Here is a 13,142-nt window from a genome sequence, read left to right as displayed (position 1 = left end):
GGGGTGATTTCCTGGAACACGGACATCTTGTTAGTTGTCATCCATTCAGAAATTTAGAGGTGCTGTTGACGAGTGGCTCGAAGACGCTGAAAAGGTCTGACATTCAAAGGAGCTGTGACCATAGACGATTACTGTCATAGGCTACTGTCAGTTTGACCAGACAAACCCAAACAGGCAGCTTGCTCGCCCACAGCAGAAACAAACAAGTAGTTACGTTGGGAAACATCCCGCGTTGTGGCTCAGCCACTCGGTTCGTACTGCTCATTTCAGTCGCTCTTTTTATATGTTACGGATGCATGCTGCTTTTGAAAATTAGCTGAAGAGATTAAAGTGAAAATAATTACAGCATTAGGGGAATTGCTCTCCTGGAGATAGCGGGTTCTTTAAAGAGATCCTATGATGATTTGAAGAAACGGTTTGAATTTTAAACAGGTAGGCTAAGGTCTGGTAGGCTAAGCAGCCTGTCTGTGTAACACACAAGTTTAATGAAATGAATAATGATAAATGATACACAATGGGCAAAGTAAATGGACATTCAAACCTTACACCATGTAACACCAACATAGTGATATTGAAACTGTACTATAGCCGCCCCAAAGGTTTGGACCATTGATTTAAACTTGAAACTGATTGAACTAAGCCAATTAAGCCGCCTATAAAGTGTTTTTTACCTGCTCCTGGCGCCTTATAAATTCAATACGTCTATAAACCAAAGGCTGAATAGCAAAGCCCTTCAGTGGCCATGTGACTTAGTCTTGACTATCAAGATCAATGAACAAAATAATTAAAAGAAAATATAAACAATTTAATTGTCTATAGTACAGTGCACAAAGGGAGGAGGTTGGGGTGGATTGGTGGGTCACAAAAACATCTGTCTAGACTTTTTCCTTTCATTTTTAAACCAAACAGAGCCAGCAAGTAATGGGTACTTTTGTGGTACAGTTCACCTGTTGCCATGTTACTACAGAAACATTATCATGAGATTGTCAGTCTTTTAAACAAATACTGAAAAGCAAAGCCTCGTGGCTGCCATAGGATTTAGTCTTGACTATAAAGTGCAGAGAAAAAATAAGTCCAAAACCGCTCTGGATTTTCGTTACTGAAATGCCCAAAGGGAGACGTGACTGATGTCAGAGTTTATATTAAAGTCAGTTTGACATTGAAAGTATGAGGTTCAAACTAGAGTTATACAACTCTCAGTAAATCACTAAATGGTGTGAAGAACCTCAAAGTCAGATCAGACTGGAGCTGTTTCTTATAATGGGCAAAATTTCTCAAATGTATCATCTGTTTTTTCCAACTCTTGGGTCTGAATCATCAAAGACCAATTGGAAGCCTAAACACCATCCTGGGAATTAATCACAATATAAAGTGATTAGAGAAGGTGTGACTAAATCAAATAGTTGAAGGTGCTATGCTCTGGTGACTTCAACTGAGTGTTTCAAATCAGAGAGGAATGTTATTGCACCAGGACTGTCGTTGTTGGCAAAACACAGAATTAGAAGCAATCAAGCTAGAATCAAAAGCATATTTGTCCGTGGCTTGGATAGTAACACACTCATGAATCAGAAACGGTTCATTTTCTTTTTCACTATACTTTTTTACTCGAGCATGGCAGCCCCCAAATGTAACGTTGTCTAACAAAGACGCTTGCATTGAGTGTTCCCTTCTGCAATAATTATGCAACATGAGGTGGGATCAGGCAAGCTACCCACTCATGTTATAACGAAGGCCATATATAGCCTCCTATCCACAACACCTCACCTGAATAATGAACTGGAGGTCGGGGGCGGGGGTAAAGGGGCGAGAGGAGAGGCGTCTCCTGCACTGGCTTGTTCGTGTTGGTGGGGATGAAGTTGGGGGAAGCGGCACAAGCAGAAAACAAAAGCAAATCTGATATGTGACCAAATCTGCCTGCAGCTGTTAAACGCTTCTCTCTCTCTCTCTCTCTCTCTCTCTCTCTCCTAGTCTTTCTCCCACATGCGCGCCTCCACACGCGCGCACACGCCCCCCCCCCCCCCCGCGCGCACACACACGCAAAACCTGCTCGCCAATGCGCTGCACAGGAGCCACCGACGGTGCCCGTGTGTGCCTGTGATCCCTGCGTCCGCCGCTCGGCTGGATGTTTCCGCAGAGGACACCTGCCTCCGCCGGTGACTGCCCGCACTCCGGCGCTCTCCCGCTGTCGTCTCTCATCTCTTAACTTTTGCTGCGTGTTTTTCCTCGTCGGTGGCACCTGTTCCGCGGCTATGGTTCTATCGGACTGAACGCACACTGTGGAACCAGGATTTTTCTCTATCATTTCCAACTCGGAGCTTGATGACACGGTGATTTGTGACAAAGTCCGGAAAGTTGCGCTGCGTCAAGGAGCATGGGCGCAAACTTTAAAACCGTTTTCTAATCGAGAGCCTTTTTTTTCTATTTTTTTTTTTTTTTTTTTTTTTTTTTCTTAGTATGACTGCTGCAGGTGAGTCACCCGCCGCGTGAGAGGCGCGAAGAGGCTCCGCGTACTGGCTCTCAAGGTGCCGGCGAGAGAGAAAAGGCGACACGAGAGGAAGTCGTGATCTGTGCGGCGGATTGCGCTACGGAGGACACGGGGAACGGACCGATGAGACACCATGGGTAAGTCGGCGGAGGGCTGTCTGCTTTTTGAAAACGAACGCCGCGAGAAAATATACCCAAATGGTTCGCGTAATCTTAGTGCGCATCTCTGCTCTGACACCTCCAGCGTGTGGTGTGAGACCGCTGCTACTTTTGCATCCTCCTCAGAATCTCTAGCCTATTATTTCTAGTTGAAAAAGCTCAAATATTTTGGAACAGACACTGCAAGAGGGAGTGTTGCTCTGAATATCAAGGACAGGAGAGAGGCAGTAATACCTTCATGATGAGGAAGAGCTGCAGTGCCAACTTTATTCAGTCCCAACCTGACCTTAAATGGCTGAAATGTGGTGAGATTTGTGTTTGTCTTCGGCCTCTTCTTCACACCTCCCTGCATATTTCTTCTCCCTTCAAAGCTCTGGCATGTTTTGACTCCATCCTATTCTTCCCCCGCCACCTCTCCTCCTCATCCTCCTCCTCCTGTTCCTCCTCCTCCTCTTCTCCTGACGGCTTTGAGCACCTACAATCTCATCCCACACTGCCTATCACCTCCTCCATTTTACTGTGGCTGCTCCGATGCTGAAATCGCCTCTCCAGCCTCACAAACCCACACTTCTCTCCAGTGTTTTCCGGGGACTTCGCGTTGCGCGGCTCCAGTGAGGGTTTTTTATTCTAATGTTTGGGGCGCCCCAAGGAACCGTGGGTGATCAGAATTTATCACTGAATGTGCGACGGAATGATACCACTCACGCCTTCAGACAGCCTGGAGACGATTTAATGGGAGGCTGCGCGGTGTTTCCCCTCTTTTTAATGCCCCAGTGCAACTTTTGCTGTTGAGTATCTCAGCCGTACACCAGTATTCATGTCTAGGCAAGCGGACACGGGCGCACGCACTCAGAACAGAGATGCGTGATGCAGAGAAAACCATTTGCCATTTTTCTGTGCGGGGATTCATTTGCTCTCTTTTTCTTACTTGTTGGAGTTTTTTTTTTTTTTTTTAATCTAGTGAAAAGCTGACGCAGACTGGAGGAATGCGTGCAGCCCACACATCTGTGCAAGAACAGTGGCGTTTTCCCAAGTAATGAGCAGCTTAGTGCAGCTAATTAGCACCTACTATTAGAGTTTTAATTATGTCATCTCAATTACTCTAACCCGAAATAAGTGGTTGCATTTGTTACAATCCCCACACTTCTGGCCTTGTTTTGCTCATGTAGACAGGCTGAAAGGGAGAAGTTTACGGCTGTCAAGTTATCTCTGCGAATTCTGCAACCATCCAGACAAATAACAGACCAGACTCATTAGTTCCACGTTGAAAGACTTCCTCTAAATGCCTGTTCTGCCTAGATCACTACATTATTAAAATACTCAGATAGCAATGACAGACAACAGAGACAGGCATCAAACAGTTTTTTGTTTGTTGACTGCTCTTTTGTTTTCAGAGCTAATGACAAGCAATGCAGACATTTTGTTGTTTTAACTGAACAGCCCCCAGCAGTGATGGAGGAGAGTTACTTACATGTGGCCTGAGATGTGAAATCTACATTCATCCCTGTTTCCCACCGTAACAAATAATCTGAAGAAGCTGAAGAATGTTTCTGTCAGGATGACAGTGATGGCATGACTGGTAAAAGCACTTCCGTGACTGACCACGCTCGTCTGCTGTGGTGCAACCGCTTTCGCAGGAGCAACAGGGCGATTATTCTCAAATATCCTTCCATTTGTTCGACAATCCATCAGCTTCCAAGGGTAGAGTGAGATGCTAATTAGTCGGTGGTGCCGTTTTCTGGAAAACCTGAGCCAAATTCCTTTTCTTTATTTTTCTAAGACACCTGTGGACACAGTATTTTTTTTTTCTATTCCACACTTTTAGTCTTAAAATAGCGCAGGTAGTTAGAAGACCCAGTGTTGTTTCTAATTCTACACTGGCACAGAAAACCTTTCCTGTAGCTCCAAGACCAAGTCCAGGTCTCCCTTCTCAGCTTCATAAATTCATTATCATAGCAATACTGCCAAGTTTTAATTAGATCAACTATACAGCAGTAAATACCCTTAAGTGAAAGATAAGGGCACTCTACTCGGCAGATTAAAGCAGTAACACAACATGTTGCTTTAAACTGGTGACTTCACAGCGGTTGTTCCAGAGTCGTGCCAAAACTTAAATTAAAAAAGAATGACTGAAATGTAGAAAGAGAGCACTAAATAACCTCGAACAGCCGAAATGGCAGCAGCTGTAGCTGTTTTTAAACTGGCTGGAGCCATCGATAAGGATTATTCTGTCAGTGTGGAGAAGGTTTCCTCATTGTGTGCCTGAGTGAAAATCCCCATCAGCCATGTGTCGCTGAAGTTTTGTCATATTCATGCCACCCCTACGCACTCACGCTACCAAACCGTCATGACACTGCGTATCCAGTCAGATTCTTTTTATTGCGCCCCAGGTCCTCGATTTCCATATTTTTTTTTTTTTTTGTGCAGTTTGTTGTAAAGTGTTGAATGGCAACACTTTTTCCAAGTTTTCTTTGAAATTCTTCAGCTGTGAATGACTTTCCAAAACAATGTGTCCTGACAATTGGACCCATGCAGCGAAATATGGGCAGAGACACAAAACTGAGAACAAAGTCTGGCAGAAAGCACCGCGAGCTGCGGCTCGCACAAAGAAAAACACTGCAGCGTGAAGCACATGATAATGTATTGTGTGTTGTATGATGCTGAGGCACACTACAGGCTTCCCCCGCTTGCTTTCTTCATGTCTTGGCTTTATATATTTTGGCTTTATATATTTTCAGCCAAATTTATGTTCTATGTTCAAACTCTGGTAAAGTTTACACAACTACAATTTCCACTGCAGGACTCCAGAAACCTCTTTGGTGTGTTCCTGAAGACTCTAATGATTCCACCCTCCCCAATCTATCTCTCATCAGGGGGCAGACTTTTCAAAACTACCGGAACTTTATACGCGGAGGAACATTTCTTTATATCTAGTACCCTTTTACAAGGTCTGTAACAGTATTGAGCCTTTAAAAGCCTGTTTTCTTACTTCAAGTACGAAGTGATGGATGGATGTTGTCACAAGTCCCCAACTTAGGCATCAGATGCCCATTTCAGCCCCATTTGTGCTTCACCTCTTTGCCTGTGTTTGAATTAGTCATTGGTTAGATCCAGTCAGCAGCAGCAGTAAAAAAAAAAAAAAAAAGAAAAGAAAAGAAAAAAAGGAAAAGGAGGCCACTCTTCATTAAACATATGGGTTTTCGCTGGCGTGATCAGATCATGTGACATTTTTTAACAAAAAAAAAAAAAAATAGGTCACCTGGAGTGCTGCTGTCTGTCTCCCGGGTTTTGTTTGACGTTAACAGACCATGTAAAACAGGACATGTGAGGGCGTCAAAAGGGAGGGGGGATGGAGGGGGATTGGATGTGCGGGGCTTTCCTGTATTCCTGCCTGGATTTTGATTCATTTTTTGTCATTTTACATAACGGGAAAAACTGGTCAGATAAGCTGATGCTGCTCTGCCTGATGAATACAGCTGAGAAGCCTGATGTGGATTGGAGGGAGGTGCCAAAATTGGTTAAAGTGAAAAAAAATAAATAAATCAGATCAGATCAGATCAGGTGAAGCTGTGCAGAAACATAAAATTCCAAATGTGTGTATGGTAAAAAAAAAAAAAAAAAATTACATATATATCAGGAATATAAGATATAAATAATAGTGATGTATGTGCTATAAAGGCAAAATCAAAAGTATTCAAAAATGGCCAATATATGCCGAGGTCCCTCAGCGTTAATGAACTGAGTTTATGTGAGTGTGAATGCTTGGCTTTTGGGTCTGCCCTGTGATAGACTGGTCATCTGGGTTCAAGTGTTTAAAGCAGAACATAACTTTAAATATTAATCAACTGTGCACTGTGTTTACTGATTATGGCGTCTTTTCTGCTGGAACATGTAGCGGTTATAGATTTCTATAATTGCCCTGAGTAACTACAGCACTATTTAGTTCTTTTATAGTCTTGTCTGAGCAATACACACCAATCAGGCAAAACATTGTGCCTCCAAAACAGTTGTGACTCAGTATGGAGTATGGACAGGGGCCTTCTGAGGGTGTCCTGTGGTGTCTGGTAACAGAATGTTATTAGTCGGGGGCTTGGGGTCCTATGGGTTGAAGTATCCCACAGATACTTGATCAGTTTGGGATGTAGTGAATTCGGAGGCCAGGTCAACACTTTGTGTCATGTTTTTTGAGTTGTTCTGTGTGAGGCTGCGTCCTGCTGGGCATGGCTGTTGCCATGAAGTATCATTACTATGGGGTGGGGGTGCCTGGTCTGGTCTAGGTGGGAGCTATATGTCCAAGCAACATCAACATCGAATGCGTACGAAGTTTCCAGCAGAACACTAAATTGTCACAACATGGTCGATGTTATTCACCTCTCCAGTCAGTGGTTTTAATGTTGTGGCAGATGGCGCTAAAAGGGTGATTGTCTCTTTTCCCCTTCAGCAGTAGAGATGCTTGACATAACAAGCAAGACTGATGGAATTTGTGTCTAAGATAGCGAAGGCTCGGGGAACTCACAGGAAGAGGTGACAAGCTTTCAAAGTGGTTCATAAATATCAAATTGGGAAAATTGGCTTGCTAACTTGGGTGCCATGTTTCCATCGACGCCGATCAGAGCTGGAGCCAATAAGTCATTTGACCTGTGAATGAATGCTGGAGACAAAAGACAGATGTGCAGTGTAAAAGAGGCTTATGGTAGTTTAAATGCAGCCGACCACAAATAGAAATATTCAAAAGAGCTATTTGGCAGGGAGGAAAAAAAAAAACGTTAATCCATGTAGGAGCCCATCGCTCATAGTAAGTAGCTGATTTAGGAATTAGGTTTTCAGGGCTTTTAAACAAATGACCAATGCTGTCATTTTTTTTCTGATGAGCGCAGCGTCTTTGTATAAAGGATGTAGGTCCTTGCAGGGATATAGGAAAATAAAAATAGATAGGAGGAAGACAAAAAACGTTGCGCACATTACAGAATGTGAGAATAGGCCTGTGTCTCATATAAGGAGGGACATTTGGGAAAAATGTTCACAGGTGTTGTGCCTAATTCAGTTTTTTTGTTTGTTTTGTTGTGTTTTGGTGCCGGTATTCCGCCTCGTTGTTTCTGCGAGTGCAAAGCAAAAGGTTTGGAATCAAATTGATCTTTTATGTTATCTCATTTATTATTATTATTCTCATATTTATTCCGTGGGTCTACAGTAAATACCACCACTGTAAAGGCCAATTAAAATTATGAATATGGGAATCCAAAGTTCAGATAACTAATATTCCACAGCCAATTTCTCTGAATAAAAATAAATATTTCTCTCCACAATCTTGGATGGAAAGTGCCCAAGGTTCTTCTGACCTTTCACTGATTGCCAGAATGCCATACGCACACACACACACACTCACACACACACACTCATATGCATCATCCATGATGTCAACTCCTCAGTGTTTACAGCCGCCTCACCTCTCAGTGGCCAGCTTAAACAGCTCAGTTTGTGCTGATCTTTTGACATCAGCACTCATATTGATCAGTGCAGCTCTCAGCCTCTCTGCACAGATTTCTGAACCAATAACTTGTGTGTGTGTGGCCTCGTAGGAAAAGTAAAGCTCCTGATATGTGGGATAGTATAGCCGTCACTCTATGACAGCTCGACTCCGGATGTTAAGTGTCAGGTTTGGAAAGGTTGAAGACTTTGGGATGTGGCTTGATTTATTGGGTGCACAGTGAGAAGGAAGCACACAATATGGACAGTATTGACCAAGACTGTCTGAAATGAGACAGCTAAAATGGCAGTCCTTGGACTTCTTAAATGTTATCACATTAAATAGATCCTGTTTGCCCAGTGGAAGAAGGCATTAAGTGGTTCGTATGTTTGCGGCCGAGGAATTAAGCATCTGCCAAAGATAAGTGAAACATTAGCTGGATAAAACGGCCGGCATCAAGGAATAATATAATCCGTACAGTGCCTCACAACTTGAATTATCTGTTCTCACTTCCTGTCTTTTGTGGATCTTTGAAAGACACGACATCACGACACATCACAACACTGCAGCCAACACGTCATTAAAGTTTAAATGGGAATATTAAACAGAGCCCTGACATCTTATAAGAGCTGCAGAGTTTCTGCTATTATTTCCAGTTGTCAGACGGAGCCACTTTTAAGACCTTTTACTGTAAAAACTGATAGGACCGTAGGCTACATAGACACAGACTTATGCTAATGGTTATTCATGGGGCTCAAAGTTACTCCAGTGTCTGCCCAGCAGTATGGCTGAGAGGAAACTCCAGGCACCAGACCAGAATGGTCTGGCTGAAGCGCCTCTAAAAAAAAGTCACAGTTCCAAGTGAACTTCCGTCCAACACATCTCATTAAGGCTCCTTTTTTCCACAGCAGGCAGCTCTTTTTGCCACACGAAAGCTGCTGGTGTGAAAATGTTGACATTCAAAATAACCAATTAGCCTTGGTAAAGGTCTCCCCGTTTGCAAATTATATTTTACAACCTTTACAACGCGGCTGGTTTCTACAAACTGACTGTAATAGGTTGTGACTTTGGCGAGATACAGTAGTTTGTTTTGGAGTGCCGCTAAAGCTCCCATCCAAATAGTTGAAATGGTTAATACATCAGTACCATTGCACCGAAACATAACTGATAACTCATAACTCATAACTGAAAGGATTTAATCATCAACCGTGTATGAGTAACAGGCCCAGTCATGTTGCGCGCTGTCAGTAGCTGTTTTGGTGTTTTATTTCACGCTGACTAATCTCGACGAAGGACCATTGACCCCCGTCCTTAGCCCTGGCCTGAACCGTCTCATGTGGCAAAGCCATTAAATGACACATCAGAAGTTTAACATGCGTAGCCACGACACACGAAATGTGCCAGAAGAATGTGTCATATCATGTAGTCGTACGTGGTTCAAACTGATGTCCTCTGCTTTAATGCATGGTAAACTGAACACATTCAGTTTTTCCCTGTTGGTTGTGGGACACATGTAAAGTTCATCAGTTTCTGGCGTGGATTGGCTGCAGCGTGGCGACAAGTGACCATGAGCTTCTAATGAAATTCAGGGAGCTATGGTGAAACCTTAGGTGGCATAAAGGACGAGTACAAAGTGATGCAAATGAGGCAACGACCAATTGGAGCGTCTAATATATTTGAGTGACACATGACACAAGCACGGGAGACAGCAAAGAGCTCCTTAGCTGCTCAGATCTTGTTGCGGGAACCAGGGCCGTGGCAACCGACTGAGGGCCCGAAAGTCCGTTTTCAAAGCAAGGAAAGGCTTTAAAAATATATATCAAAAGTACTTCAAGCATGTTGAAGGTGCACGTTGAAGCCGAGACGAGTTTTCGAGCAACCGAGAAGGCTGTGTGGCAAATATGCACGTCTCCTGTGTAGAAACATAAAGCCACATGACTGCAAAGGAGCTGCAGGGAGTTTGAGGCGCTTAGCTGCACGGCGCTGGCGCACACACACAGCGCCTACGCGGCGGGGTCATCAATCTTTTGCCGTCATTTTTAAGTTAATGACACAAAAGTGCATTAACATTTGGAGAAAGGCTTTTTTTTTTTAATGCGTGTTTGCTGCAGGGGTTTTACTTACACTTTCAATTTTCCCAAATGCTCACATGCAACTCCCCCTTTTCCAGTAAAGAATCCAGCGTGAGCCGCCTCCTTCGCCTCCCTCGCTGTCAACGCTTCAGTGGGTTATGGACTCGAAGACCTCAGTTACCACATCCTCCTCAGACTGACTGCTCGTTTCATTTCAAATTTTAATGGACGCTGCCCCATTTACGCTATATTTTGCCAATACTGCTGTGATATTAACTAGCTGAGCTCCACTATTCCATCTGTCCTTCCTGATGTACAGTACAGCGCAGTGTTTAGGGGCAGTTCCTGTCTCCTCATGTATGTGGAGCTAGTAAAATAAGCTTTTATCATAAATCAGCAGTTTTTACACAGCTCCATGCTTTTGCTGTGAGTTGAAATCACAGCCGACTCCAATTTTCGAATTAATAGGCGGTTTAATAATGGGTTTTAAGTGTGTAAAAAGTGCTTCATTTCAATATTGTAATGCCAGCGTGTCCAATGAATCACTGTAGGGTGATGGGCCCCGTGACTGGTAATATGTCACGTACTTCTGTGCCCTGAAAGTATTTTTAATTTTATGTGCCTTAAATCTGAGTGAACACACTCAATAATGTAATATATCACACATGCCTTAGAACCGTGGAATTTTGCTTGCCTAAGCTCGATCCCCCTCCCCGCCCCCCAGCTTCACACACTTTTAAGAACCTTGGCTGCCGTGTCAGAGAGTAGGAACGCAGGGGAGGGAAAGGGGCGGCAGGAAATAATATGACTCCATCTGAAGCTTTGAGTTATGTAAAAAAAAATACGTAATATGATATATAATGCTGATTTATCGCCACAATAAAGCTTCTATAATCTGCTGTGATCACTCATATACCTCATCTTTGTCAATTATACCAGATAGCTGGAAAGAGGGAGAAAGCCGTAAACGCAATCCAGTATGTAGTACATAGTGTTTTATGTCCTTCGGAGAAGGAAAAAAAAAATCCTCAAATCTGAAACGTAGATTTTGCTTTCCGCCGTGCAGTCAATAACCTTTAAAAGCTGCCGTGGCACACCCTTCCTTATAATGTGTATAACCTGTGGCACACTGGACCATTTAATAAGAAATAGTAGATATATTTTGTTTTCTTGCACACTTTTCATTTCTTTGAAGTGCCCCGGCGTTCAGCCTTAACACTGTTGGCCAGCCCACTCGGGCACTCTGGGTAATAGCCTTTGCATCAGTGCTCAGAGCGCAGCACATTCAAATGAAATATCAACTTGTCGCACCGCCAAGGAGGACGACAGCTGACTCCGCTGGGCCTGCCAGAGCCCTCTCTATCCTGAGGAGGGGGAAACAGTCTCACTTTTATGGGATTTCAGAGAAGGTTGCCATTGGAAACTGACCTTAGCTGAGGTAATTGGGAAAGAGATATATTTTAGGACACATTATAATAACTTTGCTGTTTTTTTTATTTTTATTTTTTATCCGAAACCCATTTAGGCAAACAACCCCAGGGATACTGGAGCACCGCCACCGGTTCTTTTAATTTATATTTATTGTCTGCAATTGCATTCTTATCGGACGCTAATTGTGTTGAAGCATTAGCTGTTGCACACAATAAAAGGAACCGCAATCTGTACCAGTTTGCTTCAAGTAACTACTCTGTATCTCGTACTTCAGTGGGAGCACCACTCCACCGTAGTGCATTCCACAGAATTATACCAAGAGTCATCTTTAAAGACGAGTGCCGATAAAATCTTAAATGAAAGCTGTGTCATTTTCGCACATGCTTTAGATTTGTACTTGTGCTGTGTCATTTACTCATCAAAAAAATGTCCTTTCATTTTAGGATTTCGGAAACTGCCGTGTACTGTATTTTGAGTTTTTCTGCCTTTTAAGCATTTCCTGGCTGTCACCACCTTTATTGAGTGCGTTTCCCCTGGCTACGAGCGTTTGTTCTCATCTGTCATGAGGTTAGGGGAAAAGGCGATGTTTGCCTCTCCGACACAATGTCCGTGTCACTCGGCTCTGCAGCGGTACGACAGACTTCGCCTCGTTGGAGCTACCTGTTCTCTCCACTGCGGAGCTGCAAATCATTGCAGGAAACTAGCCTCATTCCCCTATAAGCGAAGGAGAGTGGAGCGAAGAAGCTTAAGCAGAAGATGAATTAGCGACATTTCGGCGGAGAACTTATTTAGGTTGTTGCTGGCCGGCATTAATCTCTGGAATTTACTCCTTCCTTCTGTCAGCAACACAGGTGGCTGAATTTAAATAACAACGCACCCACAGAGCTTCATTAAGTTACATTTGCTTATCTTACAATAATAATAACAATTTCCCAGTTTACCTAAAAAATGTCTACGTGCAGTCACAGTTTACATCATGTGCAGTTTGTCTCAGCTGTTTTATTGCTAAATAACATTACTGAAAAAAACAAATGCAAGATGCTTCTTGCTTAGTAATTGGCTGTTAAATTAGCTTTTTTTTTTTTAATAGCAACATATGCTGTAATTTGAGGCTGCAAGATACTATTAGACTAGAAATCATCTATACATTGCTTCACAATGAGCTTTTCTGCTTTGCAAGTCACAGTTACTTATATTTTCTGCCTTTTAAAAATCTAAATTGGTTGCTGTTATATCATATAAATGAGGCCCATGACCATAAATTCCAAAAGAACGTGTGCAAATGTAGTTAGAAAGCTGGCTAAAATGGTAAAACACAACTAGAATGAAGAACAATGATGGTATATTATATTATATTATATTATATTATATTATATTATATTATATTATATTATATTATATACATTTATAACAGACAGCACTTATGGAAAGACACTATATCCTGCCATTGTAAACAGAAAGCGATTCCAGACATGATCCTGACTCATCTTTGGCAAATCCTATGAATCCATCAACATACTGATCTTTAC

General features: G+C 42.8%; 1 protein-coding gene across 2 annotated transcripts in view; it reads left to right on the top strand.

The window, feature by feature from the left end:
* Positions 1-2,052: 2,052 nt before the first annotated feature.
* The window catches only part of lrrtm4l1 (leucine rich repeat transmembrane neuronal 4 like 1), a 56,066-nt gene continuing 44,976 nt past the window's right edge, over positions 2,053-13,142 (top strand). For both annotated transcript variants that reach the window (XM_047568941.1, XM_047568942.1), the window contains exons 1-2: positions 2,053-2,327; positions 2,454-2,622. In XM_047568941.1, coding sequence (XP_047424897.1) covers positions 2,619-2,622 — 4 coding nt within the window. In that variant the 5' untranslated portion in view covers positions 2,053-2,327; positions 2,454-2,618. The remainder of the gene's footprint in view (positions 2,328-2,453; positions 2,623-13,142) is intronic.

The sequence above is a fragment of the Mugil cephalus genome, chromosome 19 (assembly GCF_022458985.1).
Source record: "Mugil cephalus isolate CIBA_MC_2020 chromosome 19, CIBA_Mcephalus_1.1, whole genome shotgun sequence".
In the NCBI taxonomy this organism is placed as follows: Eukaryota; Metazoa; Chordata; class Actinopteri; order Mugiliformes; family Mugilidae; genus Mugil; species Mugil cephalus.
Note: the sequence above shows the minus strand (reverse complement) of the source record. Positions and strands in the feature narration are given on the sequence as shown.